The sequence below is a fragment of the Drosophila miranda genome, chromosome 4, assembly GCF_003369915.1.
Source record: "Drosophila miranda strain MSH22 chromosome 4, D.miranda_PacBio2.1, whole genome shotgun sequence".
NCBI lineage: Eukaryota > Metazoa > Arthropoda > Insecta > Diptera > Drosophilidae > Drosophila > Drosophila miranda.
The window spans coordinates 7,135,338-7,158,353 of NC_046677.1; the positions used below are offsets into that span (position 1 = coordinate 7,135,338).

At 43.5% G+C, this 23,016-nt stretch overlaps 5 protein-coding genes across 11 annotated transcripts; 4 read left to right on the forward strand and 1 right to left on the reverse strand.

Moving 5' to 3' along the window:
* The first annotated feature begins 2 nt into the window (after window positions 1–2).
* LOC108163320 (transmembrane protein 115) lies at window positions 3–2,192 on the forward strand. The gene is made up of 3 exons (XM_017298546.2): window positions 3–974; window positions 1,038–1,394; window positions 1,453–2,192. The coding sequence occupies exons 1-3, from the start codon at window positions 451–453 to the stop codon at window positions 1,895–1,897; spliced, it is 1,326 nt and encodes a 441-aa protein (XP_017154035.1). The 5' UTR covers window positions 3–450; the 3' UTR covers window positions 1,898–2,192.
* A 609-nt stretch (window positions 2,193–2,801) lies between these two features.
* Window positions 2,802–8,153, forward strand: LOC108163011 (UDP-N-acetylhexosamine pyrophosphorylase). 4 transcript variants are annotated; one of them, XM_017298043.2, is made up of 3 exons: window positions 2,802–3,137; window positions 4,539–4,925; window positions 6,754–8,153. In XM_017298043.2, the coding sequence occupies exons 1-3, from the start codon at window positions 3,074–3,076 to the stop codon at window positions 7,866–7,868; spliced, it is 1,566 nt and encodes a 521-aa protein (XP_017153532.1). In that variant the 5' UTR covers window positions 2,802–3,073; the 3' UTR covers window positions 7,869–8,153. The 4 variants fall into 4 exon arrangements, with proteins under 4 accessions (XP_017153532.1, XP_017153533.1, XP_017153531.1 ...); XM_017298042.2 differs by lacking the exon at window positions 2,802–3,137 and adding an exon at window positions 4,242–4,435; XM_017298044.2 differs by lacking the exon at window positions 4,539–4,925.
* A 708-nt stretch (window positions 8,154–8,861) lies between these two features.
* LOC108163014 (MTRF1L release factor glutamine methyltransferase) lies at window positions 8,862–10,290 on the forward strand. Its single transcript, XM_017298049.2, has 3 exons — window positions 8,862–9,174; window positions 9,253–9,773; window positions 9,836–10,290. Exons 1-3 carry the CDS (start codon window positions 8,941–8,943, stop codon window positions 10,074–10,076), a joined length of 996 nt encoding a protein of 331 aa, XP_017153538.1. The 5' UTR covers window positions 8,862–8,940; the 3' UTR covers window positions 10,077–10,290.
* An 88-nt stretch (window positions 10,291–10,378) lies between these two features.
* Window positions 10,379–17,383, forward strand: LOC108163013 (RING finger and CHY zinc finger domain-containing protein 1). 3 transcript variants are annotated; one of them, XM_017298046.2, is made up of 6 exons: window positions 10,379–10,633; window positions 11,953–12,944; window positions 16,149–16,310; window positions 16,381–16,539; window positions 16,834–17,112; window positions 17,171–17,383. In XM_017298046.2, the coding sequence occupies exons 2-6, from the start codon at window positions 12,324–12,326 to the stop codon at window positions 17,288–17,290; spliced, it is 1,341 nt and encodes a 446-aa protein (XP_017153535.1). In that variant the 5' UTR covers window positions 10,379–10,633; window positions 11,953–12,323; the 3' UTR covers window positions 17,291–17,383. The 3 variants fall into 3 exon arrangements, with proteins under 3 accessions (XP_017153535.1, XP_017153536.1, XP_017153537.1); XM_017298047.2 differs by having other exon boundaries at window positions 10,379–10,611; XM_017298048.2 differs by having other exon boundaries at window positions 10,379–10,589.
* A 352-nt stretch (window positions 17,384–17,735) lies between these two features.
* On the reverse strand, window positions 17,736–20,237 carry LOC108163012 (lysophospholipid acyltransferase 7). Of its 2 annotated transcripts, XM_033394140.1 has the most exons (7): window positions 19,926–20,237; window positions 19,743–19,863; window positions 19,497–19,689; window positions 19,170–19,321; window positions 18,737–19,113; window positions 18,568–18,576; window positions 17,736–18,491 (listed from the first exon to the last, which is right to left on the reverse strand). In XM_033394140.1, exons 1-7 carry the CDS (start codon window positions 20,138–20,140, stop codon window positions 18,092–18,094), a joined length of 1,467 nt encoding a protein of 488 aa, XP_033250031.1. In that variant the 5' UTR covers window positions 20,141–20,237; the 3' UTR covers window positions 17,736–18,091. The 2 variants fall into 2 exon arrangements, with proteins under 2 accessions (XP_033250031.1, XP_017153534.1); XM_017298045.2 differs by lacking the exon at window positions 18,568–18,576 and having other exon boundaries at window positions 19,926–20,235.
* Window positions 20,238–23,016: the final 2,779 nt, after the last annotated feature.

Below are 23,016 nucleotides of genomic sequence, written 5' to 3' on the forward strand. Positions count from 1 at the left end.
AGAAGTCGGCCGCGAGATATGTCAAGGCTGTTGTGCTGATCAAGAATTTATATGTTTTAAGGAATCGGAATATCCTTCTGGCAGTTACATACATTTAATTGTATATAATTCCTGCCTTTTTTTTGGATTTCCTATTCATTCAATCTAGCCGTATTTTACTAAAAAAATAAGGTCATCACTGGAGGTATTCTGAGTAGTTTAGCGATTGGTCACACTGGTGCAACAAAATGAGAAATAAAGTGAAACAAAATCGTAAATAAAACAAAATTTGTGCAAATTGGGGGCCACAAGAAAGTCTTGAATCGCGACTCACACGAAACCCGATACGCATTTAACCCACCACAGCATCGGGACTCGCATGCAGCAGGCTGAATAACAACAGATCAGACAACAATTGAAGTTCTCCAGGCAAAAAAATCATCAGACTCTCCAGCCGCAGTTCGAGTTGCCATGTCAGCTCCACTCGCCAGAAACTGGCCCTATATATGGCAACAGCTGAACGCCCTGCTTCATAACACCTCGCCGGTGATAACGCTCATCTGTGTGGTGACGACGTTCGGCTACCTGCTCTCCTTCTCGGACCAGGCAATCCTTCTCTTGAGCGTCACACCGGGCTATATATTACCCAATGGAAAGTTCTGGATATGGACTGCATTCACTTTCTGCTTCATCGAGCTGCACTGGTGGGAGGTGGCCGTTGATGTCGTCACTGTCGGGCTGTGTGGCAAGATGCTCGAGCCGCTTTGGGGCCAACTGGAGATGTTCAAGTTCTTCGCCTTGAGCAATTTCGGCGTCTCGCTGCTGACCACCATCTACTATTTATTCTACTATATGGTGACCAAGAATCCAACCATTCTATTCGATGTGCATATACATGGCCTGGCCGGGTATGTGGCTGGCATTTGTGTGGCCGTGAGACAAATAATGCCCGATCATTTGATCTTCAAGACCCGCTATGGACGTCTGACCAATAGGTGAGTAATCAAAAGATGATTGAATGCTGATTGATTTTCTTAATGTTTATATTTCTCCTAAAGGAACGTTCCTCTTACCGTGCTCATAATGGCAATTATTTCTTGGGCTATCGGTCTACTGGATGGCACATATCCGGCCATGTTTGCCTCGGGCTCTCTGGTCTCCTGGATCTACTTGCGTTTTTATCAGCATCATCCGAATGGGCGTGGCGACAGCTCTGAAAGCTTCACATTTGTTAGCTTCTTTCCGAACGTTTCGCAGCCGTTTATCAGCGTTTTGGTTAATCCCATTTACAACTGCTGTTTGCGGGCAGGCGTGGTCAAAACGCCCACGCCATTGCGCACGATATCAACGGCCAGTCTAACGTCGATCTCAGTGCAAATGCCCGGTGCGGATCCGCATGATATTGAGCGCAGGCGGTAAGTGAAACGACGATGCCGATAACTCAAACTGTTCTAAATATTGTTTCGCTTCCAGACAAATTGCTTTGAAGGCTTTGAGTGAACGCTTGAAGGCCACCGATTCCACGCGGCATTCCCAGCTGCCGAAGTCCTATCCCCAGCAGCCGCAGCTGCAGCATCACCAACACCAACAGCATCAGCATCACCAGCAGCAGAAGCATCACAGCCACGGAGCTGGACACAGTCATAGTCATAGTGGAGCTGGTCATAGTCATGGCCCTGGGCCGGCTCAGACACCGCAGCCCGACTTCCTCAAGCCAGCCAGCAATTCCGCACAGATGCCCATCACAACGTCGCGGGCCGAGCCGCGTATGATAAGCACTATGAGTACCATTGCAATACCAATGCCGGCTCCGCCACTGAAAGATGGCACCGGTGCTGCGGCTCGAACGGATCCTCAAGATGGTGGAGCCACGCTAATTAACTTGGACGACGTCCCGACGACGTCGTCATCGGCTTAGACAGTGTTTCGTTTTGAACATATACGAACTTTTTTGATATTTAAAAGAATGATCTAATTAATGATTTACCCCCATTTTTGTATGATTCTGCATCAAGTACGTACCTCCCCTCGCCCCTCTTGTAATTACCGCTCGTTCGTGAAATTGTAGAGTCCTTTAGATTGAATTAACGCTTGCTTGCTGCGCACACCGCGGTCCGTGCTCCTAAGAACCGTGAAATATGAGAGATAAAACCTTCCAGGAAATTTGAGAATAACTAGAGCCTATACATAGATGCATACTTTCTGTTGTAGTTCTTACATGTAATTGAAAATGATGCTTTATTTAGTTCATAATTGTAAATATATTTAAAAAAAAAGCCAAAAACCCAATTAGAGTTTTTGTTTTTAAACGCCCCAACAATTGTATAAATTAGAGTGATCCAAGAAAGTTTAATTAGCTAATTTTAGCATTAAAAAAAATTTAGTTCATTTAATTTTATAATTTGAAAATTTTGTTTTGCAAAAAAGCAGTGCTGCAAGATAGTCCTAAAGGAACCTGGCTTAAACTATTAGTAGTAATATTAAACCGAATATCAAAATCAAGAAATATGATTTCCGATCATGGGCGGAGTACGATTAGCCCATTGTCGACCAGTGGATATTGAACAACACTCCACGAAATGATGAAACTTTGAGAACTTTATCGCAGATCAGGTGAAAGATATCGTAAAAACTTTGATTCTAAAGAAAGAGGCAGGATGGATCTACAAGAACAATTTAAAAACGGTTTAACTCAAGTTGTTCACTTGTTTAAATAGAGGGGGGCTAAGTGGGCTAAGTTTGTATTTCATCGGTATATTTACGGTATATTTTGGAAATGAGACGGTATATTTCTGAGGGTCAGACCGTATATTTAATCAATAAGTGCGCGGGTCACACTGCTTCGGGCCAAGTCTTGTTATTCCAAAAATTTTATTTTTAAGTTAATTTAAAGAGGGCCTGGTGTCACATTAGGTTTTAAATTAGTGAATTTGCGAATGAGTACATGTCCCACAAAATTATGGCATAGCGAAACCCAGTGAAAGCAACTGCATAGCAAGATATTGGCATAGGGCAGGGCAGTGCAAGTGCAAGTGCAAGCTCCACCATAATATAGGGTGTTGTTTTCTTCTGTGTCAAGTGCCTCCCTTTATAAATGGGTCGCCACAATTACAATTTGCTGCAGCACCAGCACACTAATGTGCGGCGCCATCGCAATGGTGAGTATATAAAAAGTGGAGAATACATATATTGATAATGATAAAACGAAACGGCAAGGCCTAACGTCCGCGATAAGAGTCCGCAGCAGCGGAAAACAAATTGTGTGCTATCGCCGTTTCTTTCCGTTTTTTGTTTTTGTTTTGGGGGCCTGTGTATGTGGGGGTATTTGCTGTTTTTTATGGCTACGTGTGTATTTCTGCAGCAGCTGAGCTGCTGAGCAGTCCAAAGTAGATTACATGACAGGTCAGGCATTCCGAGAGAACGGTGGCTAATACATGCTCCGCCTCGCCTTGTGTTTAATATACCTTGGATCACTCTAGCTCTCTCGCTTCGTGGCAAAAACAAAAACCAAACAAACCGGCCAACGAAACGAGCAGATCGGAGTCACCGTCGAGTGGCTCGTATAACATTTTTGGTCAATTCTTGGCTTATTTAAATGCCATATCCATAACCTTTCCAATAACTTACGGCCTAACCCATTCAACTAGTTTCTGTAGGCCTCCAGTGGGAACTTGTTTATCAGGAACTGGCCAGCCCGCCTGCCCTTAAGTGTTTCCTTGTTGCCAATTGAGGTGGTATCTGGCGCCCAGGGGCACCTCTTACTTTCACTTGAGCCACTGTTCGTTCAGGGCCGTTTGGTTTTGCATTTGCAACACCACTCTGGAGGGAGGGAGGGAGGTTTGTGCAAATTTTGCCCCGCAGCCAGACGATTGCAGTAGTAGTGCCCAAAAACCATAACGAGGCCATCGGAGGATGGGCTGTGGAATGCCCTAGAAGAAGATTTACTTGTGAGAAAGAACCAAAAAGATTATTGGGTTTCTTATGACTGTTTCAGCAGCATTTCTCAATCCCATAGTTTTACAGGGTATCATTAACCACTGGCATAGCCATAGCCATAGCCATGTTAATAACGCGCCTGCAAATACGTCAAAACAGAGACACAAACACTCGCACATTCCACAAACCAAGACACATGCGCGCCTGCCATTCAAAGACAGCGACAAAGACAGAGAGACAACGAGACACAGACGGAAGGCCGAGGCATTGGGGCAGCTCCACTTTGAACAAGAAAAACCACAGAGGGCGATCGCTTGGCTCTCAGTTGCGCTTTGGCTACCACGTATAACGGTTCGCGAAGGCGCTCTGAAGCCCGAAAAAAAAACCACCCATACCAGATTGAAACGAAACGAAACGTTTTCTGGCTCTGGCTCTGCTGTTTTTTATCGCACTCTCTCGTCATATTATCACTCCACTCACTCACGGAACACGGGGGGAGAGACAACAGTTGGACAGAAAAGTACATGAACCAGCCAGCCCACTTCTCCACCCGACTACTACTCCATTAGCTAAATCAACATCCACTAACTGCTCCCCATCTACCCCGATCTCTGTTCCCCCAGCCAGCGTTGTTGGCACCACAAAATCCACACCAGTAATACCCACACCAACCATGACGGACTACCAGTCGCTGAGGATGCGACTCGACCCGGTGCACCAGGAGCATCTGCTGAAGTTTTGGGACGAGCTGACACCTGACAAACGCGCCGATTTGGTGCGGGACATGGAGGAACTGAATCTGGATGAGATCAAACAGTATTTCGATCGGGCCACCGTCTCGATGAACGAGAACGGCATTAAGTTGGACGATCGCCTTCAGCCCATACCCGAGGGCAAGGTGATATCCATTGCACGGACCCCTGAGGATAAGCTGGCCTCCTATCGGGATGAGGGACTGCGTCAGATCAGCAACGGACATGTCGCTGTGCTGCTTATGGCGGGCGGACAAGGTAAGTGAAGGTCACACAATCACAAAGGGGGCGCTAGGGGGGAAAAGCCAAACAGACCCAACGAACCCAACAAACACTTGTGTTTAATTAGCACAAATGATTAGCCAAAGGTGTTTTTTCTTGGCTTGGAATGATAATATAAACATTAATGTTTGTATTTATATCAGTCCTTTGGGCTTTGTCGATTATATGGATTATCTGCCTAAAGAATTATCTTAAAAAAGCAGGAACAATGACAGCTCTAATGAAAGAAAATTCAGATTTGTGATTACTGCCTCGGAAACATTAAATAGAATGTGGCAATTATTTTACAGAATTATACAGAAATAGTGGATATTTTCGTGTAAATTTTTATTTTTATTTTATTTGAAATTCCACCAAAACTTTTGCATCTCAAGGGCAGCAGCAGCGATGACTAACCCTTTCTGGATGTTAAGAGAAATTTGCTCTGTTCTATTTGCTTCCCTCTGATATGAGATGTTTTTAATCAGACAGACCACCATACCTCCCACCCACACACCACTCCACTCACATTTCTGCCTTGATGTGCAATAAACAAAATGTAAACTCAAAATAAAGAGAAAAACCAACAACTTCCAACATTAGACCAGAGCAGCAACAGCAGCAGCACTGTCAGTGCGGGATATGTCTGTGTGGTGGTGTGAAAAAACTAATTAACTTGATATAAAAATCGTGCCACAGCACAGCGCGGAATACAGAATACAGACATAGAGGGACGCACGCGGTTCGTTCAATCTCAATCAGCTGCCCACTCAAGCAGCTGCATGATTGTTGCTGGCTTTTGTTGTAATTGTAATTCCATGTGCAAGACACAACCACACGCCTCCTGCAACAAAATGTAAGCCATTCTTATGGCCAGTCACTGCCTTTCTTTTTTTTTGTAGTAGTACCCTAGAGGAGAAGGGTATGTGAAACAGCCAGAAGGAACAACCATAATCGAATTTCGAAAGTCACTAAGAGCCATATATGGCTATAAATTCAATGCATTCTGCAATCATTTTCCCTCCTTTAAAGAGTGACCTTTGAGGGATTAGTTCTACCACAAGATCGTTTCCGCTCAATAAACAACAGATGAATCTGTGTACTGGGTATTCCTTAAGTCTGGGCTGCATCGTTCTTATTCGTTTTACCTTGCTCTGGCTCGGGCACTTCTGTTCCAAGCGCCATATTGAAATGTTAGCGGCATTTGACATTTCCTTTCCTGTTTTGTGTGTGTGCGAGGGAGTGAACCGAGCCCCAAAGCAAGCAGCAGAAAGCCCCAGCAAAGAGGTGCAGTCGAATCACGTAATTGACTTGAAAGAAATCAAACGAAACAGAGATAAAAGCCTGGCCGGGGCAGCGTCAGTGGTAGGGGAAGGGGCGTTGTACCTTATATTTGTAGTATTTATTGCACGTAGACAACGCTCAACGGTACTGCTCGTACGAGTAGGAATAATGCTGCCATTCCCTGGCTAGAACCCGGGCTCTGGCTGGTATGGACTCCCCAGAGGAGTCCATGGCGGAGTATGTATGGTTCGCCAACCGATAAATTGCTTATATCAACTGATAATTAAAAACCGGTAGTGGGGCTGACCTTCTGTGGAGCCGCTTAAATGTTAAAATGGGTGTACAAATGTGGCTCGAGTGTGACTGTGATGTTGGGACAAAAGACAAAGCGTAAAGCCCAAAAAACCGAAACATGTTTTTAAGGCCAACAGGGTAGGAAATCGAATATGTTGCACTTCTTGTTATTGGATGATGGATCAGGCAGGTTTCCTCGTATGTCTAGAGTTTCCCTTTCTAATACTCTTCCCACTACTCTTTGCAGGCACACGACTTGGCTTCGATCATCCCAAGGGAATGTACGATGTTGGACTGCAGTCGAGAAAATCTCTGTTCCGCATCCAGGCCGAACGCATTCTGAAGCTGGAGGAGTTGGCCCAGGAGGCGAACGGAAAGCTTGGACACATTATCTGGTATATCATGACGTCGGAGCACACAGTCCAGCCGACGTACGACTACTTTGTGGCCAACAACTTCTTCGGATTGAAGCCGGAGAATGTGTTGCTCTTCGAGCAGGGCTCACTTCCATGCTTCGAATACGATGGACGCATCATTCTGGACGAGAAGCATCGAGTGGCACGTGCCCCGGACGGAAACGGAGGCATCTTCAGGGCCATGAAGCGCCAGGGCATACTGGAGGACTTGCAGAAGCGCGGAGTGCTCTACTTGCATGCCCATAGTGTCGACAATATACTGATCAAGGTGGCCGATCCCGTCTTCATTGGCTTCTGTGTGCAGGAGAAGGCCGATTGCGCTGCCAAGGTGGTGGAGAAGGCAGCCCCCAATGAGCCCGTGGGCGTGGTGGCCATTGTCGATGGCAAGTACCAGGTGGTCGAGTACAGTGAGATCTCCGCCAAGACAGCGGAGATGCGCAACTCAGACGGACGGCTGACCTTCAGTGCTGGGAATATTTGCAATCACTTCTTCAGCTCGAGCTTCCTGCAGGATATCGGCAACAAATTCGAGCAAGAGCTGAAGCTGCACGTGGCCAAAAAGAAGATCCCCTTTGTGGACAATGCCGGGAAGCGCCTGACCCCGGACAAGCCCAATGGCATAAAGATCGAGAAGTTTGTGTTCGATGTGTTCGAGTTTGCCCAAAAGTTTGTGGCCATGGAAGTGCCGCGTGACGAGGAGTTTAGCGCTCTGAAGAATGCCGATGTGGCCGGCAAGGACTGCCCCAGCACGGCCCGGTCGGACCTGCACCGCCTGCACAAGAAGTACATTGAAAACGCCGGCGGCATTGTGCACGGTGACATCTGTGAGATCTCGCCGTTCGTCACGTACGCCGGGGAGAATCTCGCCTCGCAGGTCGAGGGCAAATCGTTCACCAGTCCTGTTTATCTGAGGGACACACGCGATCCCCTGCACGGACATCTCTGACTGCGCAGCATCGCTATATAGACTGAGGATGATAGATTTTCGTTCTTTTTTTCGTTTCAATTAGAATGTTGCGTTCCATCAATCAGATAGAGCAGCAACGGAAATTCCATAAAATTTCAGTACTTAAAGGAAACTTGTAAAATTTTGTTGCTTAATTTTTCTGTTGTTTTTTCGTTTTTCGGTAAAAATTGTGCAATAGTAATGTGAATATATACAATACACATATAATGGTATGAATATTTTAATATGTTGTAAAATAAACACTGATAAGTACGGCAAAACAAAGATACGTTTTTCAATTCTCTGGAAATCAATCGAGATAGGAAGTGTAAATGAAACGGAACTACACTCTACACCGACCGCATATATATATGTGTGCACAAGTGTCTTTAACTATTTACAACGCTGTTAAATGGTTTATTTGATCATAGAGTAAATAAATATTGCACTTGACAATTGCCATCCATAATTTTTATCAGCCTTGGAAAAGAATGTATAGGGGAGGCATCAATTGTAAAGTAAGTTTATTTCTGACAAATTATAAAACCCTTTCAAAGGATATTGCGAATTTAATGCGATTTTTGTATTAAACAAAATAACGGCCATTAACCAATTGTTCCAATAGTTTCAGCAAAACAGCCCTACCTTCTGCAGTACGGTCACATTTAATGATGGTTGTCAGCCGACTGGCAAGAAATCGAAAAGACATCAACGACTAACCAGTGCTGGTAAATGAAAAGTTAAAACTACTTCGCTAAAACCTTTTTTTACGCAAAATGCAATAAAAGCAATTATTTAAAGTAGTCCAGTCAAATAGAAAATTCATGTTTTAATCGGATAAAATTATGTGGGCATGGCTAAATATTCTATATAGCTAGTCATATTCCACGGAAGATCAAAAACGAGTAATATGTAAAATAGAACTTGAATTCGTCAGTATATTTACGGAATATTTTAAAAATGAGACGTATTTCTGAGGGTCGGACCGTATATCATATCGATAAGGTAACACTGGACTGCATTGCAGTCAAAATTTGTTGATAAAATAGAAATTAGATAATAAGGCTAAATTATGTTTAAATACTTGACACGGTCAGTGCGCCTGACCTCGCGGGCACTCACGCATTATAATTATGCTACCAGCAGCGGCAGCACCAGCGGAAGTGGGAAAAATTCCACTAGCGGACAATTGGTTGCCGTAACCAAGGCTATGGAGGGATGGTCGCAGAAGCTGCAGGACGCTGGCGTCTCAGACACCGAATTCAATTTGAAATGTATTGTGTCGCATGTGCTGAAGCGTAAATTTGTAAAGTATCAGTCAGAAAATAGCATTCAAGACACATTGGATGGCCACAACTAACCTCACTTATCCCCCCCTTCACAGAACACTGTTCCCGACAACTTTTCCCAGCTGCAATTCGATCAGAAACAACTGGCAGACTTTGAGCGCTTTCTGGAGGCTCGCTGTGCCCGTATGCCGCTGCAGCACATTATCGGCGAATGGGATTTCTTAGACATTACCTTAAAGACAGCGCCCACTGTGTTCATTCCACGCCCCGAGACGGAGGAGTTTGTGCGTCTGGTCATTGAGAACTACAAAGATGTGAAGCATGTGAATATGCTGGAAGTGGGCTGTGGGTCGGGCGCCATGTCACTGTCCATGCTGCATGCACTGCCGCAGGTTGAGGCCACGGCCATTGAGCGGAGTAAGGCGGCCACTGTTTTGGCTGCGGAGAATGCCAAGTTGTTGGGTCTTCAGGACCGTTTCCAGGTGCACAATCACACCATGGAGGAGGACCAGTACATGCCAGCGCCACTGAAGGACAAGAAGTACGATTTGATCATATCGAATCCGCCCTACGTGAAGACCGAGGAGTTTCAGTTTCTCCACCCCGAAGTGGTTGTGTGAGTCCAAGCCTCAGCTTAATGATGATTATATAAAGCTATAGCTTTCATTCTCTTGTTAGGTATGAGAACCTCAATGCCTTGGATGGCGGCTCGGATGGTTTGAGAGTGGCTCGCCTGGTCTTTGATCTGGCCTGCCGGCATTTGCATTCCGGGGGCAAACTCTGGCTGGAGCTGGGCAACGAGCATCCGCCGCTGGTTAAAACGATAATGCATCTCAAGTACGAGGGTCGCCTCAACTTTGTGGGCAGCTATTACGATCAGTACAAGCGCGAGAGATTTGTACAAATTGAGAAGGTCTAGATCTAGTCTGGACACTGGATAGAACACGGCTTGGCATTTGCTAGTGACCTATTTATGACATAATTAATGCAATTACTATTTAGTCTATGCCTAAGCATTTAGCTGTGATTTTAACGACAACCTCACACTCAGCCTGCAACCTGCCCAGAGGCTCATATATAGTATATTTATATATATATATATATTCAATATATATTGCACTTTAATCCTTCAACGATCTTTTCAAATATACCCCAACATAAGCTGGCAACGCATGTAGCTTTAAGCACAAGCGAAGCGAGAGAAAGCTTTTTTTGTGGGGACGGACGGTCGGGACGCAGCAACAAGTGTGTTTGAAGCCCCACGGTGGCGTGGCGGCTCTGTTCAGTAGAGAATCGAAGCTCGCCGCGCTCGAAGCGGATCTGCGGGAGTCGTTGAACGCGGATCTGTATTACTGTCGTCGCCGTGCCGTCTCCGTTGGCGTTGCCGTCGCCGTGGCTATTCAATTCAATTGACGATCTGCGGATCTGTGTGGTGTGTTGTTTTGTGCTGTGATGTGCGTTTTGTCTAACTTTCAAGTATATCTGTTATTGCTAATTAATTATAATTAACGAATGAGCAAAATTATAATTAAAGGCTGAATTTCAGCAAAAATCACAATAAGCGGTTAAGCGAAGAAGTCGCGAATCAAATAAAAAAAAAAACACGTTAGACAAGAAATCGGTTTTTCAAAAAAAACACAAAACCAATATATACTGCACGCATTCAGAGCCGTACTCGTACTCGCATGTACTGCCAAACTTCATGTTGAAGGCGATTTGGATTTTGCGGATTGGATTGTATTGGAAACTTTTGGAAACCGTTTACATTGAAATCGTGACCATTTATTTAATGCGTTTGTCTTGTTTGATCGACTGCAATTTGTGTGTCAATTGTGTGTGTGTGAGTGTGTCTACTGTGCGTGTTCGTGCGTAAACCATGAAATGTTTAATAATTGAAAACCAAAATCAAGTTTAGAGTTTCGTTTTCGTTTTGCGATTCTTTGGCGGGACTGGTTTACGTGTGTAATATTTCGCACACTTTCAATATTTATTGTCGCTGGCGGCTGTGCTCCCCTTTTTGATAATTGCGAAAAACAAACTGAATAAACAAGAGATTCAACAACGATTTTTCTGCTCTCAGCGGCTATGCAAATAGGAATAACCACAATACGATAATGACAACAGAGACCCACAGGCAGAGAGAGAGGGCGAGAGAGATACAGATGCACACCCAGATAGTACTACCACCACCACTAAAAGCTCATCTGGCGGTGTAGTGTTTTCCGTGCCTCTTCCTCCTTTCAGCCGTAGCATAATATTAGCAGAGCGAAAGTTTTGCAGAGTCGTGCGCCGGTTTATGTTAACAAGTGTTTGGTGTATGGATCCCCGATCCGAGATCCCTACAGCTGCACTGTGTGTCAAGGCAGTGTGAAAAATATCTAAAAACCCATTTAGCTTAGACGTTTAAATCCCCCAGAGCTCACATGGCTCAGGGTCCCCGTTCCATTTGCATATACTACGTAAAGCCACAGAAAAGCGTCTAAAATCAAGATAATTCTTATCTAATTTTGATGGCCTTTCCATACAAATACGGGGCTGGGAAACATTGAAAGTTAGATTTATTGCTTTTTACGCTTTTTGTAATACGTTTATTTAGTCAAACATTAAAGTTGTCCCGCGGGGATTCACCGATTGATGAATACATCAATCTAGTATTTTTTGTGGTTTTGAACGCTTCACTTTGCTTAATTTGCTTAATCTGTGCTTAAACAATGGGGCGGGGAAATAACAGGCAGTTAACACTTTCCCACAAACCTTTTAATCATCGTTCGCTTTCCAACCAACCACTGTCTCAGATGCAGAAAAATTTGACAACTACGCGCTTTGCATGCCTAAGGAGGAGCGGAGCTGTTGCATAAATGAAAGTTTTTGGATAATACCAGTGGATAGCACACACAGACAGAACGAGAGAGAGAGGATTGGAGTCCACTCACGTTGCGGCCGGCCATCGATGAGGCGGATACAAAGTCTATGTCACAACAGCAGCCGCGGCAGCAGAAGAAGCAGAAAATAATTTAAATGCTACGGCAGCAATTGAAGAGGCAACAATTAACAAAGACAACTGCAACGGCAGCATACTTGTAGGAAAACAAAGAGAAGAAGATACAATATACATACATACATACAAAAGTATCTGTAGATTTCGATTCCGTGCTCCTGCAACAGAATGAAGAATCGCCAGAGGCAGCGCCGAATATCTCTCAATGAAAGCCACAACAAGTACAACCACATTGATGTACAAATATCTACCAATACAAAAGAACCCAATCAAGTCAATTTAAATTCATCGTCAAAGCTGTCGTCGAGAGCGAACTCACTGGAGGCTGCTGCTGCTGATGATGCTCCGCGTACGTCTCCGTCTCCGTCTCTGTCCCCGCCTGTTACTGTTCCTGTTTCCCAGATAGCAGCAGCAACACAACAAGAGCAACGTCTACAGCTGATTATGCCGCCTACAATCATGACGGGCGATTTTCCAACATACGTGAAGATGCGAAAATCCAAGTCCACGCCAAGTCTCCTTCTCGAAGAGGAGCCGCCGGCCATTGTCTGGCGTCGCCACATCATCTCCCAGCCAAAAACCGCCTCGGAGGCTACCGAAACTGTCGCTACAGTCGACAGCAGCCACTGCATGGAAGTGGAACCCCAGCAACATGAACAATTTTCACGCTTCACCACCAGCAGCGGCAATAACGATAGTTGCAACAACAAGTGCAGCAATGCGACGCCAACAACACCGGAGTCATTGCGCTTTGGATGTGCACACTATAAGCGACGTGCCATGTTTGTGGTAAGTGTCTCTATCATACTGACTATAGAGGAAAAAAAATCATTCGAAAAACTATGAACACGTTCAGGAATCTCTGAGAGAATAGATACCAAACGAAATAGTGGAATTGCTAGTGGAAAAAATGCCCAGAAAGTAAGGAATACATTCATCTTTTTTGTTTCATTAACTGAAAGAATACTTTAGAGTTCAGAGGGTCTTCAGAGCCAGTGATTGATGAAGAGCTTAGAAACCTCTGAAAGAAAAGTTTCTAAATGAAACAACTCTCTAGATATAATGGAATTCCCTGTTGCTCAATAAAAAGAACACTTTTTCTAGAAGAGGAAAATTCGTTAGGCCTCAGTGGAAATAAATGTCTCAATAAATATTTCCCCACGCTATCCGTATTAATAACGAAATGCGATTCACATTAATATAAATTGACTCAATATGCGGGTCTAACGCGACAGTAAAAAAAGTTACCAAAGAATTTTGAAACAATTCTTTATCAAAGGGTGCTCTTAGTCATTCGATTAGAATTGAACAAGAGCTTGGCTCCCAGGGATTAACCATGGCATAAAAATACCCCTACTTATCGAGAATTCTTTCGGGGAACTCGGCTTTCCATGGATAACCATTTGAATTATTATTATTATTCCCAATATCCATTTCTATATATTTGCGGGCAAGAAATTCCCATCAAATTCCCGTTAAAAGTCTAAGAATTTCGCACATTTTGAGGGAAAGTAATTTTGGCGCCAGAAGCCATCTGGTACTTTTGCTGTCGTCCAAGTGCTGTTGTAGCTCCAGCCCCCAAAATGGTATTCAAAGCTTTATTTATATGTTTTTAAACAAACCAAGCAAATAAAGTGTCTGAAGTCTAAACAGAAACGAGTACCTCCAGTGTTTGATGTAATTTCAATTGAATGGAATTACTATTTGCACGGAAATGGCGCGGACAGCCAAGGGGGAAGGTCTGTCTATCGGATATAAGTAGACACTGGTCTGGCAACAAATTAAACCGGATCGGCCCTCCGTCTGCTCCGATTCACAGTGAAAGAATTTCCACTGGGCAGGCCGGCAAGTGAGGCGAGCGCCCATTTAACACCTCCATTCTCCATTGATCTGGGCAAATAATGCGTGTATATCTTCTTTACTTTTTGTAGTTGTTGCTGGTGGGTCTAAGAAATTATGAACAATGTGAAATTGTGTATGCACATAAAGCAATCGTTCCCCCGGTAATATCCCAGGTCTTTACTCTGCCAATTAGGAGGCACCAGAGACATAATTATTGAGAGGTGATAAGTAGGGTATGGGATACTCGTACAGTTGATATACGATAATATTTATGTAGGCGATGGAGAAAAAATGACTCAATGCAAGGGAAAGTAGAAGTACAGGCAGGAAAATTTTGGAAAATATGAAAGGAAATGGAAAAGTTTTCAAAATTCAATTAGGAAGATGATCATAATGAGGGTGGAGATATTTAGAGTTCCAAGTAAGATCCAGAATAGCATCTTCAAGAATAAAAATTGCTGTACAAATTTCTGTAGTACACTATAATTTTTCATCATAAAGCAGAAATTTATTTCCAAGCTTTATAGCTCTCTAAATAAATGCCACGTATAGGAAATGGAAAAGTTTTTGATCATCATGATTTTGGGGGGAGATCTTCACAATTTCAAGTAATATTCAGAGAAGCATCTCCAAACATGAAATTGCTATACAAATTCCTGAGTACAACCCATCGTAAAAATGAAGAATTTTGTCTGATATAACAGAAATTTACTTCCAAGCTTTATAGCTCCCTAAAAAAAAAGTCACGTATAGCCGTACTGCGCCCAAATCTGTCCTAAATATCTCACAATTTTAAGGGTCTTTCGATCTACTTCTGCTTTTGTATGTACACGTATTACAACCAGTGGAATAATGTGATACTAACACTCGTAATATTCCAGGAGACAGAATTTTCCAACGTATGAGAAGCCGTACAGTATTTGCATTTTACTGAAATGTTGAATCAGGTGGAGTTTTTGTTTTGTTTTAAATACTTAATATTTATACTGGGTGGGTGTGTGTGTGTGTGTGTTTTTGTAAGCTGAACAATGCGTGAAATTAATTTATGCATACCTGTGGATTTAAGCTCAATGTTAAGAACACAAGTGGAGCAATGCCCGCCTTTACTTACCCCTCAAACAAAAGTACGAGTACGAGTCTGTATATATTCTTCAGAGATCTTGTATTAATTTATCATAGAACCTTGCTGTTACTTAACTTCTGTCTTTGTCTGGGCCAAATATATGTATTCTGGAAAGAAATAATATGATCATTAGTGAAACACAGCCATAAAATCCCACTTTTTTTTTTGGGATGGAGGAGAAACACACAAAGAAACCGGATTTAAAGATGCTTCTACTCCGTTTTCTGTATTTCAAGTGTTATCATCACAGCAAAGTTGAAAGAATACCAGAATACATACAGACATATACGAAAAAAAAGGTTGTTAAAGTTATAAATAATCCTCAAAGATAGTACGAGGTGGAGAGCTGTACCAGATATAGCATTACGATTGTGGGCGTCTCACTTTTGACATAGTATAAATAGAACAAATGCAAGAGTTCTTGGGTTTTGTAAGTTACAGAGCAGACACGTAGAAACGTGTGACGAGGGGTAGATAACAGATAAATTATAAATTAAATCCATCTTTAACCCTACTCCACGACAAAGTCCGAAACCTGATCCATATGAACACACAAATACCAAATACGTTTGGTCTTTATCTTTATCATAACCAAATGTTGATAATTGGTCGGGCGAATCAATTAGCAAACATCTAATGAACCGACGACACGGGTAGCTTTGGGGTATCGTATGGGGTCTTTACAAGTGATTTGATTAGGGCTCCATAATTCCTACAACGCAGGAGAGCCTTTGCTTTCGACTGCAATATTTATGATAATGCTAAGAGCAGACCAGTAGCTCCGACGCCAAACGACGATTGATTTGCTTTTAAGCCCTCAGACGTCACTCATTTTGTGCTCCGTTTCCAGGCAGATTTCTTTGATTAGCAACTCAATTTGAGAATTAGTACATGTGTCACCGCGACGCCTGCTAATGAATTATGTTTGTTCAGTCCTTGACTGTGGAAACTCAAGGCGGAATATTTTCAGATTTACTGTAGGATAACTAATTTTTCATTCCATAATCGATTTCTTCGCTTTCTTTTAGACTCCGTGCTGCAATAAGTTCTACAAGTGCCGGTTCTGCCACGATGAGAACGAGACCCATCACTTCGATCGGAAGACACTCACAGAACTCATCTGCTCCGAGTGCAACACGCGGCAGACGGTGCAAGAGCAATGCGAGAACTGTGGCGTGAGATTTGGCAAGGTAACGGGTCACTCACTGGCTGTGCCTTACTCTAAGTGATTCCTTGGATAACCATGCTCCTCTTTTGCAGTATACATGCCTCATATGCAATCTATTTGATGACGCGGACAAGCAGCAATATCATTGTCATGGCTGTGGCATCTGTCGCATTGGCGGCGCTGACAATTTCTTTCACTGCGAGGTCTGCAACATGTGTCTGCCCATCCAGCTGAAGATCGATGGCCATCGGGTGAGTCCACTCCCCCAAATTAAGAGCACTTTCAGCGCCAAGTATAGATACATGTGGATTGACCTCCGCGTAATTTGAAAGCCGATTAAAGAAATCGCCAGCTTGCATATTAATTTTGTGTCAATTCATAGCCGAAACCGGTTGCCTAATTGCTTTTTGTGGCTCGCGATTTAGTTGAGTGGTTATGAATGTCAAAACTGTTCAACAGATAACTTAATTAATTGGCCAGCAATTCGCTGAAGATTTGAATCTTTAATTAATGGAGCGTTCCTTGTTTTGGTTTTTGTTTTCCAGTGCGTGGAAAACATCTCCCGGTCGCACTGTCCTGTTTGCTTGGGCGACATACACACCTCGCGCATTCCTTGCCACATTCCCGACTGCGGCCATCTGCTGCACAAGATGTGTTTCGATCAGCTCCTGGCCTCAGGCCACTACACCTGCCCCACCTGCCAGACCTCGCTGATCGACATGACGGCGCTGTGGGAGTATCTGGACGATCAGGCCCTACGCATGCCCGTGACGCTCAAGTACGAGAACCAGCGAGTGCATATCTTCTGCAACGATTGTCACAAGGTGAGCGTCGAGTGTCTACCTAAGGTAGGGATATCTCTATCTCTATTTTGTATTGCAGACTTGCAAAACCAAATTTCATTTCATCGGACTCAAGTGCGTGCACTGCGGCGCCTACAACACCACACAGGATGTAAAGCGTCGCCTCTCTCTGGTCACCGATGAGCCATCCTCGGCATGATATCCTTCCGCAGCAGCCCCATCCGCAACAACAGCAACAGGAAATCTCTTGCCATGCTACCCATATTCGAACTAAATTGTTATTACACACAAACTGAAATCGTAACGCATTGAATTTAGACCAAATTCGAGCTGGTATCGAATATAATACACACACATACACACACCCACAAAAAGGCTCCCTAAATCATTTTACAATTATAGTTACACTTACACCTAAAATTTCCAAGAAAATTAATTAAATTTACTCTCGAATTTTAACTTTATCCTGACCGCAAAAACAAATCCATTTGTGTAAATCTCGAATTTTTCGATAAGCAAGACTTGTGTAAAATCATAGAATTACTTACTTACGAGTATTTTCAATAAAAAAAAGAAGAGAACTTAAGCTAAATAATGAGTAAATCGATTATGGATTGGGGTAACCCAAGCAGAAGCGATTTTTGTTACATTAGGATTCACTTTATTTTGGTTAACATATGTGATCTACAAACTAATTTCATTTAATATCATCATCTTTTCCCGGATAAAATATGGATGGTTATGCATATGGAAGGTAGGCTTCAACTGTTAGACATGGAAGTAGTTACATAAATGTACATAGTTGGGCCTGATATTGTTGAATATAACTTTAGAACTTTAACAAGCAAATGGTGCCTTGATCGGTGTCGTTTATAATAGATATTTAGCCATGTAGTGGCGAAGACGTTTGCAGTCTCTACCATTGGACTTAATGGAACACTTAACAATTGGGTGACTTCTTTTGTATTTGAACTGCCTTTTAAAGCTAATCCAATAGAAATCACTGCGCTTTCTTTTCCTCCACTGCAGCAGTGTCTCCACCAGCTGCACGCTTCTGCCTGCGACGTTCGGCTGCCTTCCTTTGGTTTGTGAGGATAAAGCCGAGTCCAATCATCGCCGCCCAGCAGATGTATCCAATGTGATACACAGAGCTATAGAAACGCCAAATGTTGCCGAACGAGGAGAGCAGGAAGGCCACGCCCAAGTAGCTGAAGGCGAACCACTTGAATATCCAGAAGAGCACATCGATGACGGTCCGTACCGGGCCAGTGGCATCCTTGCGCACCAGCTTGTTCCACATATCCTCCAGGGAGACATAGAAGGGAGCGCCCATGATGCAGAAATAGTGTCCCGGCCGGAATCCGTGCCAGTAGGCCGAGCAGAGCAAAGTGGCACCCGTTCTAAAAGGTTTTCGAGAGCATGTTAATACGGAAACTGAACGAGAGATCTATAAATATCAACACTACGGTTGAATACCTGCCAACCCTGCGATCAGTGGCAATGGAAAGAACAATTACAATAGCGAGTATACAATACAACTAGCAATAAAGCCACAAAAGCGGTCTACAGCGCTATGAAATTATCATTGGAACAGTACCAATGCATTTTCATAGCATCATATAACCACAGAACCCTCATCACCCACCTGTACTTCTTGCTGGGAAACAGCTTGTAGACATTGACGGCCAGCCAGTACTGCACGCAGACATTCCAGTGCTTCATGCCCTCGCGGAAGGTCCAGCATCGCTCCACTTCCATCACTCGGGTATTGACAATCGTGGTAAAGTTGTAGGTATGCTTGTCGGCATCGCGTTTCAAGTGCTGATAGCGCTTGCGGGGTCCCTCGCCATTGTTGGCATCAGCCTCGTCCGGATAGGCCCCAAACCCGGCCATTGTGCAGACGCACTCACTGAGGGTCAGACCCGTGTAGATTCGTGCCCGGAATGTGAAGAAGGTGGGCCACACATACAGCAGCCGGTAGACAAATGAGCGATCATTGTAGAACTCATCGCTCAAAGCATACTGGAAAGGGGAAAATGTATTAAATGGGCTGTGAATAGAGGCGTAAAAGGACTCACATCCAGGGGCCAAACGTAGTTGGTGGCCAGATACAGGGCGCAGTAGAAGGAGGCACATTTGAGCTTCTCAATGGTGGCATCAATGCACGGGGCATGCGTCTTAAATGGCATATCGAAGTAGTCCCTATATGTGCGATAGCGATAGTAGGGGCCTGGTAAGAAGAATTTTGAGATTAGTCTATCGTTTGATCATCGTTTACAGCACTTGTGGAAGTCGTGTTCTTATGCCAGATACACGTTTTCTATCAGTAATTGCGGCAGCCACTCAATAAGGCGGACTTTGATATCAGCACACAGTGAATTCAAATGATTGGAAATGTTCTCTACCTGTTAGAACCCCGATGTAATTGAAGCTATAGTGCACTATTTCAGCGGCTGTCAATTGCTGCAGCTCCAGATCGTAGTCGGTGATCTCAATGGGACTTTCGCTGTTCACGTCCCGCTGAGCGTTCTTGTCCTGTTCATCCTTTTCGCGTATGCGTTTCCAGGCGGCTGTTTTTTCAAAGGCAATACCCGAGACCTGGCGCAGAAAGTGAAGCGTGAAATCAATCACCTCATTATTATGCAACTAACCTTAAGTGTAAGTATCATTTGTATCATGTTCGTGTGCCCAGGAATGCTCCAGTAGAAGTCAAACAGCCGGAAGAACACCAGGTAGCCAAACATTATGAGAAATGTAACCAAATGGCATTTGCTGGAGGATAAATTCCCAAGTAATTATCATAATTAGATGCGTTTATCTATGCAGAAACTCACCTTGGATGCACTAGCAGCACACTGGCGGTGCCCAAGGCCAAGGATGCAATGCAATGCAGGCTGTGGAGCGGGCCCGACACAATGACCACCACAATCACACCCAGTGCCGTAGATACCATTTTGCGTTGGGCCTCATCGCGCACCTTCCGCACATAATTGCCGGCCCCGATGCAGGCCAGCAGGCAGATTACATAGATGACGTCGTCTATGCTCATTTTCTATATTGATTTGGCAGCCGCGTTGCGTTGCGGCTATCTCCCTGGAAAATCGTTCTTTGTTTTTGTTTATGTTGTTGTTGGTACGAGAAAACGAGTGCTGTAAAACGACACCCCTTAGCCAGTAAAAACCATATATTACCGCGCCTAACAGTCACCACATAAATACTGATATAGGTTAACAGCGTTGCGTTTAACACTAACAAAGCACCTGTTAGTGCTAGTGCACAACAGCTGATTGGTATACAAATCGGATTTTGCGGGCGTATTGGGAAGTACGGTTGGGATTTGAAATTACAAGTAAGACGGCGTTCCAAAAAGTTCCTTCGAAATTTCAGCAAAAACAGTTTGGAGGCGTCTCAAGGCAACAGGTGAAGACGATTGGATCTTGGATGGTATTGGTAACTGCCCAACCTGCTCGGCTGACGGTCATTGTTCCGCACCTGGACCTGACATACTTTCCAGCAAAATAAGGCCAAACAATCCATGGCCCCTAGTTCAGCTGCTGTAGAAGAGGCCATCCGCAGCCATCTGTAGCAATCGCGAAAGGAGTTCCAAGGGAACTTGACTGTCTTGGAGAGTAGTGGGTGTAGTGAATAACTTAAAGTAGTTTTAGCTAGTTACATACATAGGAAAACGTTTTAGTAATTAATAATTTCGTTGCCGTTGCCAAACAAAATGGGCGAAATAACTGTAAACATATAAAATAATAAGATTGTAATTTAATTTATTTCTTGTATTAATGGCAAATTATTTTGACATACTTTAGCGCAGCCATTGACAACACATATTCATCTCCACAAGAAAATGTCAACCAAGTATTCTCCAAGTATTTGTCATACTTAAAAAATAATAAATCCCGGCTCTATAAAAAGTACCAGAAGTCGGGCTCCACGTTGGCCTTAGCTCTATACTCCTCCGCTCGCTCTCTGTTCCTTGCCGTCAATAGTCAGTGTTATAATCATTACCTTTCACAATGTAGTAGTAATTTTCGTAGTGATCCTAAAAAATTCTATTCGTTCGTTAATTCTAAGCGCAAGTCAAACGTTTTTCCTCCGTCCCTTCATTACCAGAACAAAACAGAAGCTTCGGCTGTTGGTATTGCAAATTTATTCGCTAACTTTTTCCAAACAACGTACTCGTCTCATATTTACAACGCATCCACTCCGTATCCGTACCAGCTACCTCAAGCTAACAGTATTTTTCTGCCCTTTTTCGAGGAAAGCGTTGTTCTTGAAGGTTTGTCATCTATGGACATATCGTTTTCTGCGGGTCCAGATAAGGTACCAAGTTGCATCTTAAAACACTGTGCCCAGTCCCTTTGCAAACCCTTGACCTTTCTCTTCAACCTCTCCTTGGCACAGTCTTGTCTCCCAGTAATTTGGAATGAGTCCTACATCATTCCGCTTCACAAAAAAGGTTCAAGATCAAACATTGAAAACTATCGTGGTATCGCAAAGCTTTCCGCCATCCCGAAGCTTCTTGAGTTCCTGGTCACCCGGCAACTGCAACATCTTTGTTGCAGCTTGATATCTCCGTCGCAACACGGTTTTTTCAGACATCGTTCAACATCGACTAACCTTCTTGAGTTTTCTAACCTAATCCACCGTGGTTTTCAAATTGGTTTGCAGACGGATGTAGTTTTTACGGACTTCAGCAAGGCATTCGATTCTGTGAACCATGCTCTGCTTATTCAAAAGCTCTCCTTATTAGGGTTCCCAACGAATCTTCTAGATTGGATTTTGTCCTATCTCTCTAACCGTACTCAACGTGTTTTGTTTTCTAACGTGTTGTCAAATACTGTTAATGTTACTTCAGGTGTGCCACAGGGAAGTCATCTGGGCCCGCTTCTGTTTATTTTATTTGTGAACGACCTTCCTCAAGTTATAACATACTCTACTACACTAATGTATGCTGATGATGTCAAAATCTGTCTTTCTTACTCTGATTGGTATTTGCACACACGCCTTCAACTTGATCTAAGTGAACTACTATTGTGGTGTTCAACTAATCTTCTTTTTCTGAACCTTTCCAAATGCAAACTTATGACATTTTACCGTCGCGCTCCTCATTTTGTCTCATATGTTCTAGGAAATCATGTCCTTGAGCGAATTTCGAGTTCAAATGACCTCGGAGTCCTTTTTGATCATAAGATGTGTTTCAACACCCATATAGCTGCAACTGTAAATAAAGCTAAGGGTGTTTTAGCGTTCATCAAGCGTTGGTCCAAGGAGTTTGACGACCCGTACGTTACGAAACAATTGTACATCTCGTTAGTACGTCCTATATTGGAGTATTGTTCTTGTGTGTGGAGCCCGCAGTATAAAGAGCAGCAGGCTGTTATTGAATCCGTGCAAAAGCAATTTTTAATTTTTGCCCTTCGGAACTTTAACTGGGACTCGGGTAGAATCTTGCCACCCTACCGGTCTAGGCTAAATCTTATTGACCTGCCGTCGTTGCACCATCGCAGAATATGCAATGGCGCAATGTTCGTGCACAAGCTCCTTCTTGGGACTGTTGACTCCCAAACTCTCTTGGGTCAGATTGACTTGGCCGTTCCATCCAGACCTACCCGTACTTTTAGGCCTATCCGTCTACCCATATGTAGGTCTAATTATGCCGATCATGAACCTTTTAGGGTTTTATGCCATAATTATAACTCCCTCTGTCTAACCCTATCCCCTGAACTGTCTCTTAAACTAATTGCATGCAATATTTATAATCATTTAAATTTAGTTAACTTTTAACTTATCTTTTTCTGCCTTTAGTAACTAATTACCATTATTAACAGATAATTTGTTAATTTAATAAATAAATAAATAAATAAAAATGTCCTACGATGCCGATAGGACTTGGAGGGGGTGTGGGTCAACTTC

What these genes read in the sequence shown, in the direction of transcription:
- LOC108163320 (XM_017298546.2), top strand. Translation starts at nt 451, where the DNA reads ATGTCAGCTCCACTCGCCAGAAACTGGCCCTATATATGGCAACAGCTG. An exon ending in TATGGACGTCTGACCAATAG is followed by an intron (nt 975 to 1,037) that starts GTGAGTAATCAA and finishes TTTCTCCTAAAG; the next exon opens with GAACGTTCCTCTTACCGTGC. An exon ending in CATGATATTGAGCGCAGGCG is followed by an intron (nt 1,395 to 1,452) that starts GTAAGTGAAACG and finishes TTTCGCTTCCAG; the next exon opens with ACAAATTGCTTTGAAGGCTT.
- LOC108163011 (XM_017298043.2), top strand. Translation starts at nt 3,074, where the DNA reads ATGGGTCGCCACAATTACAATTTGCTGCAGCACCAGCACACTAATGTG. An exon ending in TGTGCGGCGCCATCGCAATG is followed by an intron (nt 3,138 to 4,538) that starts GTGAGTATATAA and finishes CTGTTCCCCCAG; the next exon opens with CCAGCGTTGTTGGCACCACA. An exon ending in GCTTATGGCGGGCGGACAAG is followed by an intron (nt 4,926 to 6,753) that starts GTAAGTGAAGGT and finishes TACTCTTTGCAG; the next exon opens with GCACACGACTTGGCTTCGAT.
- LOC108163012 (XM_033394140.1), bottom strand. Translation starts at nt 20,140, where the DNA reads ATGAGCATAGACGACGTCATCTATGTAATCTGCCTGCTGGCCTGCATC. An exon ending in GTGCTGCTAGTGCATCCAAG is followed by an intron (nt 19,864 to 19,925) that starts GTGAGTTTCTGC and finishes TTTATCCTCCAG; the next exon opens with CAAATGCCATTTGGTTACAT. An exon ending in TTACATCGGGGTTCTAACAG is followed by an intron (nt 19,322 to 19,496) that starts GTAGAGAACATT and finishes TCTTCTTACCAG; the next exon opens with GCCCCTACTATCGCTATCGC.
- LOC108163013 (XM_017298046.2), top strand. Translation starts at nt 12,324, where the DNA reads ATGAAGAATCGCCAGAGGCAGCGCCGAATATCTCTCAATGAAAGCCAC. An exon ending in AGCGACGTGCCATGTTTGTG is followed by an intron (nt 12,945 to 16,148) that starts GTAAGTGTCTCT and finishes GCTTTCTTTTAG; the next exon opens with ACTCCGTGCTGCAATAAGTT. An exon ending in TGAAGATCGATGGCCATCGG is followed by an intron (nt 16,540 to 16,833) that starts GTGAGTCCACTC and finishes TTTGTTTTCCAG; the next exon opens with TGCGTGGAAAACATCTCCCG.
- LOC108163014 (XM_017298049.2), top strand. Translation starts at nt 8,941, where the DNA reads ATGTTTAAATACTTGACACGGTCAGTGCGCCTGACCTCGCGGGCACTC. An exon ending in ATGTGCTGAAGCGTAAATTT is followed by an intron (nt 9,175 to 9,252) that starts GTAAAGTATCAG and finishes CCCCCTTCACAG; the next exon opens with AACACTGTTCCCGACAACTT. An exon ending in CTCCACCCCGAAGTGGTTGT is followed by an intron (nt 9,774 to 9,835) that starts GTGAGTCCAAGC and finishes TTCTCTTGTTAG; the next exon opens with GTATGAGAACCTCAATGCCT.